The 22609-nt window shown below is 37.5% G+C and overlaps 1 protein-coding gene and 1 pseudogene across 1 annotated transcript; one reads left to right on the top strand and one right to left on the bottom strand.

The window, feature by feature from the left end:
* Window positions 1–3704: 3704 nt before the first annotated feature.
* Window positions 3705–9852, bottom strand: LOC132115183 (opsin-5-like; annotated as a pseudogene).
* A 9529-nt stretch (window positions 9853–19381) lies between these two features.
* Window positions 19382–22245, top strand: LOC132114541 (transmembrane protein 115-like). The gene is made up of 2 exons (XM_059522705.1): window positions 19382–21261; window positions 21661–22245. The coding sequence occupies exons 1-2, from the start codon at window positions 20405–20407 to the stop codon at window positions 21887–21889; spliced, it is 1086 nt and encodes a 361-aa protein (XP_059378688.1). The 5' UTR covers window positions 19382–20404; the 3' UTR covers window positions 21890–22245.
* The last annotated feature ends 364 nt before the right edge of the window (window positions 22246–22609 follow it).

Here is a 22609-nt window from a genome sequence, read left to right as displayed (position 1 = left end):
TGATATTTCTCAGCTCTGTGAAGGGTTGCGTGTTGAACATGCTGTCATAGCTTGGCATGCAAATGCAGTAATAGGCTCGGAGAAAATCGCTTTGTTACTTTCGTCCCACGTTACTTTCGACCCCGCTCTCCCCTACTTTAAATTGAACTCACTTTTATATGTTGTGACTAAATGTTGACAGTTAATGATGTACCTAGGAATTATCTTGAAATCTCTCTTATTTTCAGACTCAAGCGGAATTTATTCCTGCATAAAGCAGTGCTTCTCCGGAGAATTCCACTGAATTTCCACAGAACACTCTGCTCTGCATTCACTAATTGTACTCATTCATCACCTCTTGCTTGTACACATATGGTTTATTTTCTTTTTATTAAATGATTCATATCTGTGCTAATCTGTGTTTTCAATAAGCATAGCCTACTACTATAGCTTGAGCTATGGCACTGTGTTTAAATCTATTCCACATAATTCATCAGATCTTTCCTTAAAATCAGAGCTGAAAACTCCTAGCAGATCTAAACTGCTGTGTTAATGTGGGTATATAGTCCTGTGCTGCCAGTTTAGAAGGTGTTAGTATGTGAGATATCAGCATAAAATCTGAAGCCATCAGCTGAGTGACTAAAGGCTGATTCATGAAACAGGAAGCCACACACACACACACACACACACACACACACACAGACACACACAAACATTATACACACATCTGTCTCATCTGAGACATCCCCTCTAGTGATAGAGGAGGGGCTGGACTCAGTACCTGTGTTCTCTCCTTATATGGACAAAGACAGAAAGAAACATAGGGTTTCACCAGTGAGAGAAAGGAGTGTTTTGTTCATCACACCTCTCTTGAGAAGCTAATGTGATCTGGCATGCCGTAATACCACAGCACACTGAAAATATTTCCTTTGTGTTGTGTGCATGGTGAAAACCTAGTATGCATTAACAGGGCCAGTAGGCTACTCGTGGTTCCAGATGGCTTTATAAACAATTGAGCATCATGCTAGTCTGTGTGAGCTGTTTGAATCTGGTCCTTGGATAGACGCCCAAACTCATAACAATCTCTTTTCTTTGTTTGAGAATATAAACAGGAAACCATGCATGGGGGACTTTGATTAAAAAGGGAAATAGGCAATTATCCAGCATAAATGTGTAGCCTATTGTTATAAAATATAATATTATGTTTATCTAAAGTAGTACATTATTTCAAATCTCTTTGCAAAACTATACATAAATGTATTGACTGAATCAAAGAAAGAAAGAAAGAAAGCTGTCTCATCAGAATTTAAGTTGACATGATACATTTTTATTTATTTTTTTTATTAAAGATTAAGATGGTACATTAATAAAAAAAATAATCTGCATGGATAAATAATTTATAATATACTGCTATGTACAGCAACGCTGTCAAAACGTAGTATGTTGTGATATCACAGTGACTTTCATGGTGACATTTTGCTATTTAAGGACATACATTTGCATTGTTATGAAATGTTATAACATTGGAACAGACTAAATCTCCAAATTATGGAAAAACTCTTGATGTCTTTGGCTCAATCACAGTACCCAAGCCTGATTCAGTGTGTGCTTACGAGTGGTCAGAGTGAATGAAGCCACGTTTGTGTCCGTGAGCTTCAGTAAGTTTGGGTGCTCTCCAGCATTAGATACAGACTGTCCAACTCAAGACAGTTTTACAGTTCTGTTTCTCTTTCTCTTCAAACTCCTTCAAAGCCTCCAGCTCATGCTTTAACATCTCTTGCCAGGTATTTGTTTATCCCCTTTAAAGCACACACAGACACACCCGCTTAGAAGGCAATAGGAAATTCAGATGTGGAGTCTATAATAAAACAACTTCAAGAGAACATGAATAAAGGTTCAGGTGCCATTTACATCAGTGGGTTGATTAGATTTAAAACACAGGCTAAAAATGAATAAGCTGGTGCAGCTGGTGTTGTAAAATCCATTAATGACACAGTGTGGTATTTGTCTATAAAACTCCTGGCAGTCAAGTCTGTGGTGGATGGCATAAGTTCAGGCCTGGAGTCAAACGCATACATGCACATACACATAGAGGATATTGACAGTAGTAGACCCAAAGGAGAATACACTGACAGACCTGTGAGTACAGTACAATGGGGATCAGCTGTTTTATGAATTATTAATGAACACAAGCCAAGTGAGACAATTGATTCTGGCTGCTGCCAGTAAAGTGAGAAAATGAGCATCTTTCTTGTGAAACTCACTGTATCATTCAGAAACAATAGTCAGATATGAACAGATCTGGTCTGACAGCTGTCTGTGTGAGTTTCAAAACACCAGAACAACACGATGTAACTTCAGTTATAAGTAGGGCCGGATTATCCAATGGAAATTATGGTCACTGGCCTATAGGGCCCATGCAATGTCTGGTTGGCATAGAACATTACTAAAGACGCACATACACTAGAGAAAAGAGCGGGGTGGCCTTACAAGACATTGCATCCAGGGCCTCTGAATTCTTAATCTGAGCCTGGTTATAAGAAAATAATAAAGTTACCCCATATTGGCAAAAACTTATCAAAAAGCTAATTGCACTGCATTCACGCTATTTATAACATGGCTTTGTGGAAAACTAATTTCTGATTGGTCAATCACATCAACCATGGGTACACTTTATATCAGTACACTCATTCGGTTTAAATAAAACCGGCGCTACTTTCATGTTTCTCATATCACACTGCAGATTCGCATTCTGTTGTTTCATACAAACACAGCTGTGTTGCAGTCTTGCGTATCATTTATCGTCTGTAATTGTGAAAATGATCACGCAGAACTTATCATTAGTTAAATAGTGCTGGTCTTTTTGATGATTGTTTTGCATTATGGGTGTTGCACACATGGACTAATTTCGAAGGTAATATACAGGTAAAATGTAAATATTAATAATACTACTAATAACTAACTAAATATCAATCCTCCTGAACTGTAATTTATATCTTACTCTAGGCTTTCCCAAACTGGGGTTTGTGAGTTGATGAAAAGCTAATAATGAAATAAATAATACAAATGTAAATTTAAAATGAATAATTTACAAATGAAAGCGTAACTCAAAATAAAACACTTACTGAAAGATTACATATTAAATGTCTTCCTGCATGTCATGTGACCATGAAATCTGTGAAACGAGAACTTAACTGTGAACATACAAATTTGTCATTGATTAAAATAAAAATATTAACCTAAAATCTCAGGAGGCACTTTAAATAATCTAGAGGGTTACTAACAAAAAAGTCTGGGAATGCCTTACTATATGTGCTCCCTGCAAATCAAACCTGTGACCTGACCAGTTGAGCTACAGGAATGACAAGTTAGGAGAGAGAGAGCTAATAGAACAATAGAGTTAACAGATACCAGTAAAGGGAATAGTTTAGCCTTGGTTAATAGCCTCAAGGCTATTTCACTGAGCTATTGCTGATCTTTTTTTTTCCACCTCTCTTTGTTTTTAATGATGTAATGACCCATACTGGTAGAATTATTTGTTCATTACACTGTACAATTTTTTCCCCCAATCAAACACAACAACTAATGGTATTTTACTACCATTTCCATTTAGATTAAGTACTTTTGTCCTTTAATGAATCAGCTGGGAACAAAAAGTATAAGATTTGTAGTTGACATTGTGGTTACACTGTTAGTTCGTACTATTACAGTGACATTGACAATACTGGCTATATGTAATTTTATCAATGCTTTGGCAAAGAAAACCCACCAAGAAAGTTTTTTTTTTCTGAACCTTTTCAGTTGTTATACTCTTCCTGTTCCAGCAGTTGTCAGTCTTTTTGTTCAGTGAACTCTTGCTTATCTCATTGTAAACCATGTATGAAACTGACACATAGCCTAGTCTGTGCAGTTGAACTAGATTTTAAAATCGACATCTTACTGGATTTACTCCACATCATTTACTTTACTTTATTCATCAATTAATAAATCACACATATTTTGTTGTTTTCAAAGCTTGCTCAAAAAAATGACTGTTTATGCAGAACACGTTATGCATGTAACGCATGATGACATAGGAAACAATTGCATGATGTTCTGTGTGAATTGCCATTAAGGAAAAATGCTTTCTACATCTTAAAGGGGATTTGGTTCAGTAAACATTGGTGGAATCTGCAGGAAGTTCTGGGGATCAATAAGAAATCCGCGGCAACAGTTATATTTTCTTCTTTTTTAGTTTTCGTCGTCCTTGTGTTTGGGCACCTAAGAACATTTGTAATTTTTACACATTACATCATCTTGTCCTTCCTTACATTTAATGCATTCTTTCTTGAGTATCTCTCACAGGAGGTTTGTTTTGCATTCTGTCAGTCAGTTGTCTCACTGGTATTTCACTCTGAACGGTGCCCTCCAGAATACGCACAGTTCTCTGGGGACTCATTTGCTGAAAACATGGCCCCGCTTCTGCATACACATGACATGACCCATAACTCTCTACCTGTCCACTGGAAAAGGGTGTGGATGTGCTGGCATCCTTGTTGCACTGCTGGAAGTTCTTCACCTGCCGGTCCTTTATTCCTGGTGTGGGACTGGCCTTACTGTGGCTCAAACAAATCCTGTGGCGGATAGTTTGAGTATCCTTACTCAGTGATTTGCGAAAGTTGGGTTTGAAGAGAAGATAAACCATAGGGTTGTAAATAGTGGAAGATTTGGCCAGGATGGCTGCCAGTGCAAAGGCGGTGGGTGGGACCTGCTCATTGGCACTGAAAGCAGCCCACATGGCAACAATGGCATACGGACTCCAAGCCATAAGGAAGCCAATACAGCCACTGAGAGCTAGAGAGAAAACATGCCACAAACACTCAGTCGACATGCAATTAGATAAAATTATTATTATTATTTTTTAATTTAGATAATATTTTGACCTCTGTAACCCATATTCTCTCTCCCACACATTACTTCAGGAAGAATGCATTCATTTGATCAAAAGTGACAGTAAACGCTGCTAAAAAATATTTTCTTAATCACTTGTTTTCCAATACAAATAAAGTTGAAAGTTCTATTCATGAAAAATTCTGAACTGAACTGTAGTGTTCTATGCAATATGAACACAAGCTGCTATATTCTTGTATTATCAGCATTACTGTTTATTTTATGTGTCTGTTGATGACCCAGTTTGCCAAATGTGTGTAAATGTATGCAATGTACACATATGCTCTAAGGGGACATTTGTGTGCATTAATAATCAACATTCAGCACCAGCATTTTTCAACAGTCCGGCACTTACTGCCAACAGTAAAGTTACACATGGATACAGTATAGCTGGGCTTCATGACACAGTTTTGAAAAATAAGGCTAGGACAGTTAAAGGTACAGACAGCCCTTGTTCAGAGGACAGAGGATGGGTAATCAGCATTACATTTCGAGGGACACACTCAGCAATAGTATCACGTTCGTGCTGTCTGCTCTACAGGGCAATAAAATATGTTATATTTGCATAAAATGAAAGTGTGGATGCCACATGTGCTTTTGTACACTTTTATGTCCCGTGGTTGATTTGAATAAAAAAAAAAACAGTGTTTTTGCTATATGACGGTTACTGGGAAGTCGTGGCCTAGTGGTTAGTGGGTTTGACTCCTAATCCTAGGGTTGTGGGTTTGAATCTCAGGCCGGCAATACCATGACTTAGGTGCCCTTGAGCAAGGCATTGAACCCCCAACTGCTCCCCACGTGCCACAGCAAAAATGGCTGCCCACTGCTCCGGGTGTGTGTTCACTGCTCTGTGTATGTGCACTTTGGATGGGTTAAATGCAGAGCATGAATTCTGAGTATGGGTCACCATACTTGGCTGAATGTCACTTTCACTGTAAACACAAAAAATAACAACAATAATGAACCCATAAAACTTACTTACCTTGACAATAAGAGTGTGTGCATTGGCCACTTTGTTTTGTGGTGAGACGTGCTGTTGAATGGCTTGGCGAGACCCCCTCACTGTGAGCAGGATGAAGGTGTAAGTGTCACAGTGTCTGGGTTGTGTTCCCTGGGTATCCACTAGGTGTCCTCAGTTCCCACGGTGTTTATCATATTATCACTTCATGTCTCCTTATTTGGTCACCTTCCTCCTTGTTTAGTTAATTGATTGTTCCCCACCTGTCTCCCGTTTCCCCATTATCCTTTTGTGTATTTATACCTGGTCTGTCTGAGTCTTTGTCACGGAGTCCTTGTTGTATGATTGATACTTCCCAGAGTCTGCTCTTCCCATGTGTTCTTGTTTTGTTTCTATGTGTTTGGATTTTCTGGTTTTGACCCTGCATGGACTGTTTACCCCTTTGGATTTGCCCTTGTAATAAATCTCACACCTGCAATTGGATCTCTCCTGTGTTTCTTGTATCACCGTATGTGACAGTAAGAGAGAATGATGATGGTACAGGGAACAATGTAACAAAAGATAAATAGACTGATGATGTAAGACATGGCAATGGCATCGTGAGACGGAGTGTACCTTGGAACATACAATGATGAAAAAGCATGAGTGCAGAATCTGTTTGCGAACGTTTCACATATTAATGCTATAATGTTTGTGGTCACACCAGTTTATGCAGCAAGCGGTTCCATACGGTCCTGGCCCAAAACTCCCCCAGTGGGTCAAAGGTCCCACAGCAAAGACAGACGCGTATCACCAAACTCCAACCACCATCACACAAGCGTGGCCAGATGAGAATTTGTTACCTGTGGAAACGAGGATTGCATGAATAAATATTTTGATGAAAATGACTGATCAAAGTGACTAATTGGTCCAGCTTTATGATTCTCCTGACACAGGTCAGAGACAGAGAAAGAAATTACCTGCTGTTTCAAGCTCCAGCAAGCCCTAAATGTGCACTTATAATATGCTATTCTTCTTTCTTTTTTGGTTAATTTGTTTCATTACTCTGTCTCTCCTAATATGTCTAAATTTCCCTACATGTTCTGTTTTGTTCCACTTGTCCTTTCTTATTCTTTTTTTTTTCTTCATTTTTGTGTCTCTTCCATTTGTTTTAACCTCCTATTCTTGCATATTTAAGCCAGATGACCTTTTTACTTCACAGTGATCTGATTGTGACAGTTTTCAGAATCTTCAGACAGAACACAGTCCAAAAGACCTGATTCCGCTGTTTGAGATTAGACTTGATAATTAAAAAAAATAATAATTCACATTCAGGAGAACAGTATCATCTTGGACGTTAAATAATCATGTTAACTGTTAATATTTTCATCTATAAGAGGCCTAGAAATTGTGATTTACTATGACAAGGCCTATCCAGGATTCAGATGCAGGAACCAAAATGACCAATCACCAAACAACTAATCTGAGTTGCATTTGACAAGTAAATGAAAGGGAGTGGGCCATATGGGAGTGGGCCAATTACTTTATTCAGAGATGCAACATTGTTTAAAGTGCAGTCAAATTGAAGACATATAATTAAAAATAAATACATTTGACATCCGTTTTACTGTTTTGCTTCACAAAAACAAAAGTATGAGTAACAAAATCACAATGCTTCTTCGTGTTATTTAACATGTGGCATTTTACCAAGAAACAGAGACTCACCTAATCATAATACCATGTTTATATTTAGAATATTGCGTAGCAAAGCACAATATCACTTCAGAATGGTTTATAAAATAATGGTTTGGTTAAAGGGAGACAAAAGATCATTATACCGTAATTTGGGACACAGATTTTGAGGCAGCATACTGACGACAAAGCAGTCAGGTTTGTTAGACTGCATAAGCCAAATAAAACCCCGCACACAGCATAGCACAGACATGCTACCTCCCCAAACAACCACCTACAGAGAAAAGAGAGAGAGATCATTTTACTGTTTTTGCTGAACTCTGAAATATTCCCTTTCTTTGTTTTTACTTTAGAACCATGACACTTTACTGAAAAATACATCAAACAGTAAAGGCATTTGCAAAGGGAGAATGATAGAGTTGTGTAACTTTAAAACTGTAACTTGCTAAGCTATTATTATTATTCTGTAATTGCAGCATTTATCTGGCACCAAAAACAAACAAAAAAATACCATAAGATTGAACTTTAAGATGTAACTAATAAACTTAGAAAACACAAAATTATAAAACATGTTCATGTGTTCAAATGAGTCAGTGAATCATATAATTTTACCCTTGTATAAAAACCGATTCACTAAAATGAATCACTGAATGCTACAGTGTAAAAGAGGGGCAGAGGGTGCATATATTTACATTTAGCAAATGCTTTTATCCAAAGCAACTTACAGTGCATTCAAGCATACATTTTATTTAACCAGTATGTGTGTTCCTTGGGAATCGAACCCACTGCCTTAAGCACTGTTAAAGCAATGCTCCACCACTGAGCCACAGGAACTTCATTGCTAACTTTTTGTCTCTATTAGAATAAAAAACTGTGAAGCAGGATCTCACCTGTGTGCTAGAGCAGAAGGTATGGTCAGAGGAAACAGAAACAGGGTCATCCCTAAATCACTCACAGACAGGTTCACGACGAAATCCTCTGCTGGCTTCAGAGATGACCTCTTACGGTAGGCTACAAACAACAGCATGAAATTTCCCAGGAGCGACAAGACACCTGGGTGAGAAAAAAGAGATCTATCCATCCACTCTCTGACCTATTCATCTTTTCATCGAAGTAGCTACTGAAAATTGTAAAGCTGTATTGAAAATGTGCCCCTGACAGTGCGACATCTCCATTCCATTGCCGACAAGCCTGTCACATGAAGACACCATTTGATCCTAGAGCTTGGAAATGCTAAGCAAACCCTGCTAGGTATGGTGTCTCAAGTAGTCTAGAATAACAATGATTCCTATTTCTTTAAACAGACTGAAGTTGGATCAACCCATGAGCTTCAATAATGCAAGCAATTTGTCAGCCGCATCAGAGGTATAATTAAAGTTCTCACTTCTAAATAAACATTGATATTAAGTAGACCTGAACTGCCAAGTGGTCTCAAGTAAAAAAAAAATATATATTTACTTTATCATAGTAGTTATCACTTACATTTAAAGGCATAGTAGGCCACCCCATTCTCTTTCCCAAAGTAATTATATATGTGGCCATTTCTGGAAAATAGATTTTAGAATATTTGATCAACCTCAGGACAATTTGACAGATGTGGAATGGGATAGTTCACCCAAAAATTAAAATGATATGTTTATATGCTTTCCCCCAGGTCATCAAAGATGTAGGTGACTTTGTTCGAACACAACAGAACACAAACCAAGATTTTTAACTCAAACCGTTGCAGTCTATCACTCTTATAGTGGATGGGAATCACGGCTAAAACAAACATTAAAACAAAAACAAAAAACATACACAAACAAAAACAAATTAAACCCTGTGGCTCATGACGATACATTGATGTTTAAAGACACAAAATGATCAGTCAATCTCCATTGACTGATCAACAAATCTTGTTGTTGTTGTTTTATTGTATGTTTTAGCCGAGATTGCTATCCACTTACATTATTAGACTGATAGAGTGCAATGTTTTGATCTTGGTTTGTGTTCTGTTAAAGAAACAAAGTCACCTACATCTTGGATGCCGTGAGGGTAAGCAGATAAACAGTAAAATTAAAATTTTTGGGTGAACTATCCCTTTAATGGCAGGTGAACCATTTCTCTTCTTAATTATTTATAAAGAATGGGTATTCTAAGTCATTGGGCTGTTGAGTGTTGTCCTGCTCTGATGAAACCACACTTGAAGATGTAGAAGATCAGAAAGTTATGGTGGTTGTGGACTCACAGAACAATGAATAAACTGATCCCATGAGGATGTCGTGCTGTCTGGAGATTGTGGATAGGGACAGGGCTGTTTTTGACACATTGCCCATCTGTGGGGTAGAAATAGAATGTGTCAGATACAGTTCCAAACAGAACTCCCAACACATTTCTGTTCTCGGACGCATTGGCTTAAGATTGTGAACTTTTGACTTTTGACTGAACAGTTTGACAGACCAGCTGTGTGTTCATTCATACTGTGCATGGTCAGTGAGACAGTCTAACTGACCTGGCTGGTAAACTTGTTGATTTGGGCCCTATGAATGATTGAATTTTTTATGTTCTTTTTGTCTTTCAGCAGGTGACTTTTATAGCATGCATCACTCTATGCGTGACACAGTTGTACTACTTTGCACAATTTATAAACAATTTATAAAACTACTTTATACTATTATAAACTACATTTGTATTTGGTTGTAATCTGCTAATTCTATGTGGCTAATATAATCATAATGTAGCAGTTGTTTTTATTTTTTTTAAACATTCGTTTAGTGTTTCAGTAAAGAACCTTTTGTGCACTGAAATGATTCTGTGGATGTTAAAGGTTCTTCATGGAACTATAGATGCCAATGAAGAAACTTTTTAAAGTCATTTTTAAGAGAGAATTTTTTTTTAAAATAAGACTCAAAATGTGAATTGTCTTCCTCATTTTCTCCCTAATCTGTTTTTGTTCAGACAAAAGGCCATTTTGGTTTGGACCTATTTGACCTAGGAAAGCCTCTAGACTAAAAGCCCAGCTGGATTTTGATTTCAACCATTTTTGTCTCGTCATTTTCACCATATACATATTTGCTCTCTCTAGCTAGGGTCCTCGATGTATTAAAGCAGGCAGCTCATTTTTAATTAACCTGCCAACTGTTTTTAAACCCTAAAAACACTTCTAAATTTAATTTCTGTAAAAATCCTACTGCCATGCTATTTAGCCAGACTGTTCTTAATAAGTGTTAATCCTCCTGACCTCTCCTCGCTTAACCTCTCCTGATATCTCCTATCATTTTTTGAGCTGAACAGACCAACATAACTTGTTTTGGATGATGGTGACCCATGAGCAGGATCACTTATCTTAATAAGAACAACAGTGTGATATAATACTTACAGTAGCCTGTGTTTTTGATCAATGTCTTTTTCCCTTCATTCATCCCTGGTAAACGTTTTATCTTATCCTCACACTTTCAGAGCTTTAAGTTTTGCGACACTTTACCACTACTGCACAAATATGTGGATGTGGTCTTCTCCACAAAAAGACTAACCACACTTCTATACTCAAAAAAAAAAGAAAAAAAAAGGTCAAAATATTAACCTTATTTACCCCTGAAGGATCCACATAAGTACCTTAAAGGAACATATTAGTACCTAAATGGCACATATTTGTAAAGGTAAAGGTAAAGGTACCATCCCTCTGACAGCTTTTGCAACTTTTGTTCTCAGAGTATATAAGCCATATTCATTCTTAAAAGATGTGCCTTTGAAAGACACCTTTTCTCCAGTTGATCTAGATTCACCCTTAATACTCTCCACTGCATAACAGTGAACCCAGCTCTGTGATGCCTAGGTTAGACAATCCTACATTTCACTCAGTCACAAACCCCAGACAGAACTTACCTTCCAGGGGAGCGTGTGCTTGACTACTCACAAGGAGTCCAGGCAGAATCCAAAGTATATGGCGAAACTCACAGACACAAACAGAATGACAGAGAGACACTGAAAGAGGTATATCCCCAAATTCAGAGAGCTTGAGCTCTGGTGCTCCATACTGGAGGATGAGTAGGCGAATGGTGATCAGTCCGCTTTGAGAGTGAGCAACTCTACAAATGATTCTTGATGTGAAGGACTGACATAATCCAAACAGACTCAAGAGTCAGAAAGCCACAGTACTGACGTCTGATGTTGCTTAGAAAGCACACGCTTTTTTCTACTGGTCCTGTCGCTTTTTCTCTCCATCCCTCTCCTTCTCTCTTTCTCTCTCTCTGCTCTTCTTGTGTATTATCCCTGTCCCCTTGTTTTTGACCCTGCTCCCCACTCCCAATTTATGGCAAGACATTGTCTTGCTTTTGTTTTTTTACTTCACTGAAACAGTATTTTCCTCACACATACAGACCTCATACTCACACAAATCTTAAGATTGTGGTGTTTTTCTATCAGCTTGGAAATTGATTTTTTACAGGTTTCATGCCATTAAAGTGAGATTGGTGTGTATGATCATTTCATTTGATCCAATCATTCTATAATTGTCTCTTCTTACTATTGCTTTTATATAAGAACGTCAATGATGGCATTTGACGTTCTGCATCAACCTGCTGCTAAACAACAAGAAACCAAAATCTAAATTTGGATTTTTATACTTTTCATTTCAGTTCTTTGACTGAAAAGAAAAGCATCAGTGATGCGATTAGCTTCCAGAAAAGAAAAGAAAAATTGTTCATCAAGACAATCCAAAAAGTGTTCCAGGGTTCTTTTGATCAGACAACCTAATTCTTCAAAGCAATCCATCTCAATGTATCCCATACATTTTTAATAGAATCTGAAATGCGGTGGAGATTACAGCAAGAAGCAGCCACCTATAATGAGGTGCTTTAGATAGGGAGATTCTGGACTGGCAAATGATGCATATTATATCATAACTTCATAATTCTTCATAAACATGCATAGATGAGCAAAACTTTCAGGATTGGGCCTAAAATGAGCCAAGGATATCTAAATTAGCACTATCAAAACATATCTGTATTCATTTTAGACTATAAAATCCAATACCTGTCACTAGTTTCAGCTCGTTCACTAATAATTTGATCAAAACACTATTAAAGAGATAGAATGAAGGATTTTCATTTGTATTTTTAATTTTTGGTCAAATATCTGAAGGTCTAAACAATCAGAATTATCTCCTTTGACTGCCACAGGTCTAACAAGCAAAGACGAGATACATTATTTTAGCAAGAGTTGATGTAAAATTAATGTGTTTCTTTTGCAAACTAAGACTGTGGTCTCAGCGTATGTGTGTTCCTGGTTTCCTGCTATTGCACTGTTTAAATTACTTCTGACACAGCTGCACACGAATTTGAAGACACACATGATCCCATGCATATATAGACTCATAGAGACATATAGACTCAGTGTTCAAAATTAAATAATATATATATATATATATATATATATATATATATATATATATATATATATGCAAAAATATAAAATTTTAAGCGAAAAATAAAACATCTAATATACATAATTTACTGTAATAAATTATATTGAATTATATATTTATATTTTACTGACATGCCATACTTTGGCCTGTATTAGATGCAATTCTGAGGCTAGATTGGTTAAGTCATCCTGAAAATTGTCTTTTGTTTTCGGAAGAAACGAAACAGCATGATTTGTTTTCACTAATTTTCCACCACCTCATGTAGCAGCTATCAATACAACATTGTTCTCATGTATGTCACGCACAGGAGGGGATGATTCAGTGTTCGTTTTTGACATACATACATATCTTCCTGATGTAAAATTTTGTGTAGTGTTTCACTGCAGCAGTTGGAGGAACATTTAGAGGAAAATTAATGTAGAGTTTCTGTTACAGAGTGGTGCTCCATCATCTGATCAAGAAGAACCGAACAGCGCAAAAAAACAAAACAAAAAAAAACATTAGAAATAAGTAGTCTAAATCAATCAATGAAATGCTTTTTTGGATACTTGTTAAGTCAGCTGGTCACAGCCATTATGCCACAGAGACAACATGGTTGTTGTTTACACAGAAGAATAAAAAAATGTTGCCCAAATTTCCCAACTCTTTTTTCATCCACCTCATCTATAAATTTCACCTGGAACCTGTGCTGGACACATCCAATAGATCATCAGATCCACAGGTTTTAAAATAGCAGACAATCGGTGCTCCAGTACTTGTTTGAACTTAATCCATGCAGGTAAAAAAATAAAAATTACATAATGGAATGGAATTCTGGAGCCACAACTGCATTAGCAGTTTGGAATGAGAATCCATTTGCAACAGCTTCCTAAATGAGCCAGAAGACGGAGCCCCTACCTTTTAGTTTGTGATGTTTTCCATGTAACTATAAAAGGTTTAATGTATATAGTATATAATAAAATACATTCAATTATAGTGCATTATTTTCTTTTCATGTTAAAATTTATATTTCATACATTTATTTAATTGTTTCTCATAATTCATAATTCAGGAAAGATCAGGAACACTTGCAATGTTCTAAAACTCTGAATGTTTTCATAATATTTTGACCAGATACTCTGAAAGAACTGCATTTAATGTCTTGAAATGATTTTCCCTGAATAATTTGTTTCCTAAAAGTGTCAAGATGGTTTTTATTGATAATAGCTCCTCTGTTGAATTGAAAGGAGAAACTATTGCCGATGTGGTTTTTACAGAGAGCTGATCTTGATTGCCTGCTGTAATCAACACGACTTAGAAAGTACTAGAGGCAGGTTAGAACTACTTTCGACTGCTTTTTTCTCTTCTGATGATGATGTGCATTGTTGAGTAATGCTTTGAAGGTTTTGAAAGAAATCAGTGAATTATAAAATTAAATCAGGGGGCTTGTTATCCCTGATATCTCTTTCATTTCTTTACTGTCATTGGAACAGAACAGGGCAAAATGCAAACAAAACTTAAAAGTCCAGATGGGAGACAAGACATTCGGAGACAGTAGAAAGCCAGCTTAACTTTAGTGAAGCAGACAGACACATACTGGGCTGCTATAAAACTGCAGTCCTTACATCCATTGTTTGTTAATTTATGAAATGTGTTGTGTATCAGTTTAATTTAGTGATAAATCTCTCCTGGGTATCTGAAGAACTATCTAAATTTAGCTTTGATCACACTGCAACCATGTTTTTTTGCTGTCCAACCATTTCAATGCTGAGCTTATGTCCTCTCTCTTTCTCAAAGTCTGTAATTGATGATCACATTCCATGAACAATGACTGTGAATAAGTATGGCAGCAGACCAGGGAATGCCTGGTCTAGTCTGGTTGATGGCATCAAAAGGCCTGGAGAAAAAAAAAGAAAAATCAGGAATGACACAATCACTGTTCTGTTCATTTCTAGTGCACATCACATTTTCACATAACTAGAGTGATAAATAGAGGACAACAGACAAGTAGTGTGATGAATGCTGAATAAAAGATGAAAAGATGCCATGTGATCTGGGACTGACAGAATTGAAGAGGACAGATAGTGTGAGCGTGTTTTCACATGTGTTTGCATTTGCATGCAAGTGTATATTCAAAGTTTCGGACAGTTTCGACAATTTTCAGTGAAATTGATCTTACTGTCCTCCCCATTCTCTTTCTTTTTTCTTCTTGGTTCTTTCTCTCAGATTGAAATGCATCACACATGACAACTAAGAAAAATCCCAAATTCAGTATCTCAGAAAATTAGAATATTACTTAAAACCAATATAAAGAAAGGATTTTTAGAAATCTTGGCCAACTGAAAAGTATGAAGATGAAAAGTATGAGCATATACAGCACAGTTGGAGCTCCTTTTGCCTGAATTACTGCAGCAATGCGGCGTGGCATGGAGTTGATCAGTCTGTGGCACTTCTCAGGTGTTATGAGAGCCCAGGTTGCTCTGATGGTGGCCTTCAACTTTTGTGCATTCTTGGGTCTGGCATATTGTTACGATCGGAACCCCGGGAAACACAGGGGATGAGAGATCCAAACGCAGTGTGGTATTTAATGGGTAATCCAAATCAGAATCCAACAAGCAGGGGTCAAAACCAGAAATCAATCCAAACAAACAAACAATAAGGATAGGAACAGGAACGGGAATAGGAACTGGAACAGGAAACTCGGAAGACGAGGAAACTCGGAAGGCGAGGAAACTGGGTGACGGAATGAAAAAGCTCCATGAAGACAAACAGAAAAGGACCAGTTAATATAGGCAGGGAAATGAATATCAAGTGAAGACACCTGAGTGCAATTAACAGGAGTGCAATTACTGTGATGAAGGGACAAGGCTTTGTGGGAATTGTAGTGCCTACGGTGAGGTGCCTATGGTGAAGTGAGACCACTAGTGGAGACTCAGGGAAACAGAGACCAGACAGTGTGACACTTTCCTCTTCACAATACCCCATAGATTTTCTCTGGGGTTAAGGTCAGGCGAGTTTGCTGACCAATTAAGAACAGGGATACCATGGTCCTTAAAGCTTTGGCCCTATGTGCAGGTGCCAAGTCCTGTTGGAAAATTAAATCTACATCTCCATAAAGTTGGTCAGCAGCAGGAAGCATGAAGTGCTCTAAAACTTCCTGGTATACGGCTTTGTTGACCTTGGACCTCAGAAAACACAGTGGACCAACACCAGCAGATGACATGTCACAGCGTACAAAAAACAGCTGTTGATTATAAGATCAGATCAGTGTTAAGTATTATTTATACACTATTATCGTATTTATTTATATTTTGAAGCTTTTATTTTTAATTGAGATTTTGTTTAAGTTTTAATAATTTTGTAAATATTTTAGAAAAATATGTCTATTTAACCTTTATTTGTATTTCGGTTTTATTAATTTTAGTACTTCTTTTTAGGTTTATTTCATGATGAGGATTATGTTAGGATTAGATTTAGGAAATATATATATATTTGGACCCCACATGTATGAAAAACCCAAATGCATAAGTTAGTGATATATATACGTATATATATATATATATATATATATATATATATATATATATATATATATATATATACTGACAACAGGAAATTGACCTTTTTGCCCGTGAACTTTTGTTAATGAGATCGCATTTTATTATTATTATTATTATTAATTTTATAAGATTGATGTTTTACATATTTTTTAAACATAAAAATAAATGTTTATTTGACTGTCCAGTAATCCATTCTGGCAGCACATACATTCATCTATCATGACAAAGACTTTCCATTGACTTTCCATCTATATATATATATATATATATATATATATATATATATATATATATATATATATATATATATATATATACGTATATACATATACGTATATACACATATATATATATATATGTATATACGCAGGCGCGTCGTTAGACATGGGCATCCGGGGCTTCAGCCCCGGATATTTTTTTTATAGCCCCGGATCTCAAAAAATTTAATTTATTGATAATTATTATTATTTTTTTAATAATTTGTATTTATTTAAAAAAATGACCGGGTCTTTTAATCTATCCTTCGGAATCAATCATGTATTAAAGACGATTAAAATGTGTTCAAGCAGATCAAAGTTACTATGGTTACAGCTTAGAGTGCGCGCCTGAGGAGAAAGAGCTTTGGGCTTTACTGTCATTGTTGTTTGTGGCTTCTGGTGGTAGCTATGGACATTAGACACTTTTTAAAAAGTAAAATAAGGAGGCAAGAAGATTTATCTACTGGCGCCGTTCCCTCATCATTAAGCTCAGGTCGGTGAAGGCTCTTTAGCAAACCCTGGTCTAACGTACCTAGCCCTGTACTTACTGTGGTATTAATGCAGAACAACATGTACTGTATATATAAAGTACGTGGGACCTTACTATTTCGCCTATAACTAATCCATTTTGTGAGCCATAATCCGTTTCTCGTGAAGAATGTAGATGAAGTAGCCTATACATCTGATTTGGCGATTGAAACACGATGTGTAAATTAACGTTATTCCCCTCAGATGGATAGCTAGCTAGAATACCAGGGGCCGTATTACAGAAAGAGTCTAAGATAGGATTTTCCCCAATTGGTATTACCGAAGCAAATACTAAATAACTTTAGGAATCATATCTTGCTTCATTCTTTTTATTTCAGGTTAGGAAATCCTAACATCGCTAGCATCAACTTTTCTGTCTGATAGGCTACCTATTGCAACCGATGTCACTTTTCTCATCTCGCGAGACGCGAGCTAAACGGCTTTTAATCGCTGTTTTGCTGCCGTTTTTTAATGAAACATACAGTGAAAATGGAGAATTAACAACAACTCATTCATTGTTTCACTCCTATCATTGAACTTTAAGTCAGGTGACTATGGTGCGTTCACACCGGACGCGAATAGCGCGTCAGGCGCGAGTGATTTTTATGTTTAATGTCAATGAATGCACAGGAGCCTGCTTGCTGCTGTCACGTGGTGAAGTGACACAGTTTATAATGTTATATTATGTTTGGCCTCAATAAATTATTTTGTAATATGACTAAAATGCCTCGTGTGGTTCTAATGCACAACAAAGCAAATCTTTCACATAAAAACTCTTTATGATTTTAATATATGAGAGATACTCATTTTGTATTGAATGCTATTTATTCCATATATATTCTAGATTATTTGAAACATTATTATTTGAATGTAAAGACAACAAACACTTAATGTATAAGAACAAAAAAAAAAAATCACAGGACAGGTTTCACTTTTGGAGGCTGCCTCCATTTATTATCACAACAAAAATAAATGACAGATTAGGTGGTGTCAAGGAAGGAGGCAGAGACGATGACTCTTTCTCTTATTTAATAAGAAAAGGTATAACGAACAGAGGTTCAAGTACTCAAGTGCTGCTACTCAGCGAGCTCACGTTATATATGGCTTTTACCTTAAAAGGGCTTCCTTTAAAGTCACATACACAGTACTCTTAAAGTCGCATACACAATACTCTGACAGGCGGGCGAGGGTGAAAGAGCAGCCATGTAAACGAGTTATTAAACAGATAAACACTATCTGGTGGAAAAGTAAAAATTAGGACCGGCAGTTATAATATAATTTAAGGGTAAAATTCAAATACAGAACAAAAAGTACACAGACAATATGTAAACAGTAAACATGGCCGTGTAAGAAAGGACATTCAGTTGCATTAATATTTACAGGATCTAGGTTATAATGGTGATATTGCCTTTTGAAATTTATATATATAGTTTTATATTCATTTTTTTTAATATTCATTTATTATTTATTTGTGTTTCAGTGAATAGCTGTTACAGTTCTACAAATAAAGCATTCTATCTTTTTACCTATCATTTAAAATGCTACAAAAAATGCACCTGAATGCTGTAAAAGAAGTGTTTAATGCTCAACGCTTCCAAGTTACCAAAAGCGCGGGGGGGGGGGGGGGGGGGGGGTTGGATGGGGGGGGGGGGTGTCTGGGCTAAGCCCCCAATGTATCAAGACCCTAGCAACGCCCCTGTATATAAGTATATATATATAAATGCGATCTCATTAACAAAAGTTCACGGGCAAAAAGGTCAATTTCCTGTTGTCAGTAGTGTAGCATTGAAGCACCGCTCACACAGATGTCACTTTCAAACAAAGCAGCTTGATTTCTTAACTTGAACTTGAAACTGTTGCGAAATCTGCGCGGGGAAGCATTCAGCCCTCACACGAAATTCTTGAATCTTGATCGCATTGTATTACTGACTGTTTTTCGCTAACGATAATTCACCTAAAACTGGTGAACGTGACCCCACATAAATACTTTAATGGATAAGTTATTTGTCACGGTCACGGGATTGTGACTAGCAGCAAAATAATAAAAAATAAATACTGGTCAGGTGAAAAAAAGAAACGACTTGCTTTAGCTTTCATTAGGGCGGAAATGCATTTCCCAGCAGTTTTAGCTTAGCAATGCCGTAAACGACACGCCCAGTCGCAAAGCTGGACGGTGACGTTTGCAAATCTGATGTTTGTGCTTTGTGGCTGTTGTTGGAAACGCCATACTATCAAACAACGAAACACAAGCTTAATTCAGAAGAAATGTCGACGTTAGGATATTAAAAAGACAAACTGCAAACGATTGTCTCGGATTAACGCTTACTGGCTTCAAACCTGCTACCTTGAGGCCTGTTGTGGGTGGAAATCCCCGGACTGAACTGCGACTCCAGGCCGGTTTGAGAGGACATGCCACCGGAGAGAAAGCTGTTCATAGCTCGCCTTTCTTCGCGTATTTTACCCATAAAACTAGCGGCAAGTGCCTGAACTAAGACACGAAACTGTCTAACTGACATGAAAGGGTGTTAATTTAGATCGAGGAGGTGAGGTTTATTGAGTGTTAGCAGACGGTAACTTACTGATAAACAGGTTAACAGGTAACGTTAGAGTAGCTCTTATAGAAACGCGCAAGTGATGAATTATATATTAATAACTCGCAAACAGGAAGATCTGAGCAGGTAAATGTATAGATGTACAAAATAATGTTTTGTCAGCCAGGTTAATTACTTATTTAGCAAGAAAGTTACCTTGACTAAAGCTTTATATTTTAAAGTAATTTGTATGCATACTGGAAGATCAGATTATTTGTATTATTTACTCGGTAACAGCTTTATTTAAACCAAACAGTTTTTTGTATATTTTGAGAGAGGTTAGGATCTGTTTATCTCACCACAAGTGTTACAATCACCTGTAAGACCAGTGTGAGGTAATACTGTTTTTTTCATTCCACAATCCTAAGATAAGACACCATCCCAAAGTTGCTTATGTTGCAGAACCTCTCTTGATGAGGTCACACTGCTTACATGTTGGTGTCTGGGTGTCATCTCCTGATCGTGTCCCTCATATTTGACACAAGCTGCTGATATCATTGGCTAGCCATTTCTGGAGCGTTTACAGCTGAGGACTCAAATCCATCAGGATGAACCGCTACCTGCCAGTGGCACGGCAGCACTTTCTGAGTGCACTCGCGAGCACGAGTGTAGTGGTCAAGTCAATATGTGCTACAGTGATCCTGCTGTACCTGCTCTCTTGGGCTGCTAACACCCCTTACATACTTGGTGTCACACCTGGCTTCCTTTTCCCACCAAACTTCTGGATTTGGACTCTTCTGACCCATGCCGTGGTGGAGCAACACATTGTTGGCATGGCGGTGAACATTGCTACTGTGATGGTTGCTGGACGACTTTTGGAGCCATTGTGGGGAGCACTGGAGCTGCTGATCTTCTTCGCTGCAGTAAACGTAGCAGCTGGTCTCCTATCCGCTCTGTCTTATCTTCTCACCTATGCTGCGACCTTTGACCTGGACTACCTGTTTGCCGTACGGGTGTATGGCACGCCTGCTTTTCTGGGGGGTGTTCTTGTAGCGCTGAAGCAGACTGCAGGAGATACAACAGTGCTTCGAGTTCCTCAAGTACGCCTAAAAGCCGCCCCAGCACTAGCTTTGCTAGCAATAGCCATCCTGCGGCTAGCAGGGCTGCTGGACACTTCAGCTCCGCTAGCAGCATGCGGGTATGGTGCCCTGTCCGGGTGGGTTTACCTGCGCTTCTACCAGAGGCACCCTAGGGGGCGTGGAGACATGTCAGACCACTTTGCCTTCGCCTCGTTCTTCCCAGAGGCGCTCCAGCCGGCAGTTGGCTTTGCAGCTGGGCTTGTGCACGCTGCCCTTGTGAAGATGAAAGTTTGCCGTAAGATGGTGAAGCGATATGATGTCGGGGCTCCATCCTCCATCACCATCAGCCTACCAGGCACAGACCCACAAGATGCAGAAAGACGGAGGTACGTTGATTTAATTCTGAGCAATACTGATAAGCTGATATTTATTTTCATGTCGTGAGTGATATTAACATTATGTACTTTTTATTGTAATGAAAAACTCAAATTAATTGTTTTAAATGCTACAAAATTATTTAGGAATCACAACTTTTTAATATATGAAATGTTTTTATTTTTATTGTCATTTTTATTTTATTATTATTATTATTATTATTTTAATCTATTTAGCTTTCAATTGTTTTTTAGTTGTTTTAGTACTTCATCATAATTTTTCTAAGTTTGTTTTTCATCTAATATTTATATTTTATTTCCAACTTTATTCAGTAAATTGTTTACTACATTTAAAACAAATCTTTAATATCGACCAGTAACCAATATGATACCGACATATTGTGCATACAGGCAACTGGCATTGAAAGCTCTGAATGAGCGTCTGAAGCGTGTGGAAGACCAGTCGGCGTGGCCCAGCATGGAAGATGAGGAGGATGATGAAGATGAGGAAGTGCGAACAGACACCCCTCTCCTTTCAAGCCGAGAGACTTTGCCACCAGCACCAAGCACCACACAAAATCCTACAGGACAACAGGAGTCCAGCATCATAAGTTTTGAAGATGCTTCGACCCATTCATAACACCCACAGACAAAAACAATCCTTCTTTTTGTCCCGCAGAGTTCACTTTACCCTTACAATCACAAATGCTACTGGAGACATCTCACACACACACACACAAACACACACACACTATCTTGGTTATGTTTTACATACACTACCGAGGAGTTGCCACAAAATGAATACATTACCCAAACAAAATGAAAAAGACATCCATACTCAGTTTTTCAGCTCTACAAAAAACCCTGGACTAGTCTGACATAACATTTGCAGTGCTCCAGTACTTTTGCTTTGTAAAAACATTATTTTCTCTCCCACTGGCCTCTTGTGTAAGGTTTTTTGGGAAGTACCATTTCTGAATAAATGCTCTAATGGTTGATGGGATTCAGTTTTTTAAATGTATGGAAGACTCTACAAATGGTCATGGGTTGCCTCTTTTTTTTTTTTTTTTTTTTGGCCTTGTTTCAGGAAAAAAAAAAGATTCCTGAGATTTATTGAGTAGACTATGGGATTCTTTTGTCGCTTACTGATGTAACGGCATCAAAAGAATGTTTGGAAGATCAAGGGCAGTTTTGATAAAGATGAAAAATTTTTATGCAAAATTTGGGACTTTTCACAGACCATGTGATCTCTAATTTAAGGTTCTGCTCTCATTGATGATGTGGCCCTTTGATAGGCTCTTTTTAGTCATTGTGATTTCATAGGTGGAGGAATAGCAGGGAGAGAGTTAAATACAGTCAT

This window comes from Carassius carassius, chromosome 34 (genome assembly GCF_963082965.1).
Source record: "Carassius carassius chromosome 34, fCarCar2.1, whole genome shotgun sequence".
NCBI lineage: Eukaryota > Metazoa > Chordata > Actinopteri > Cypriniformes > Cyprinidae > Carassius > Carassius carassius.
This window is presented reverse-complemented; position numbering and strand designations above follow the sequence as displayed.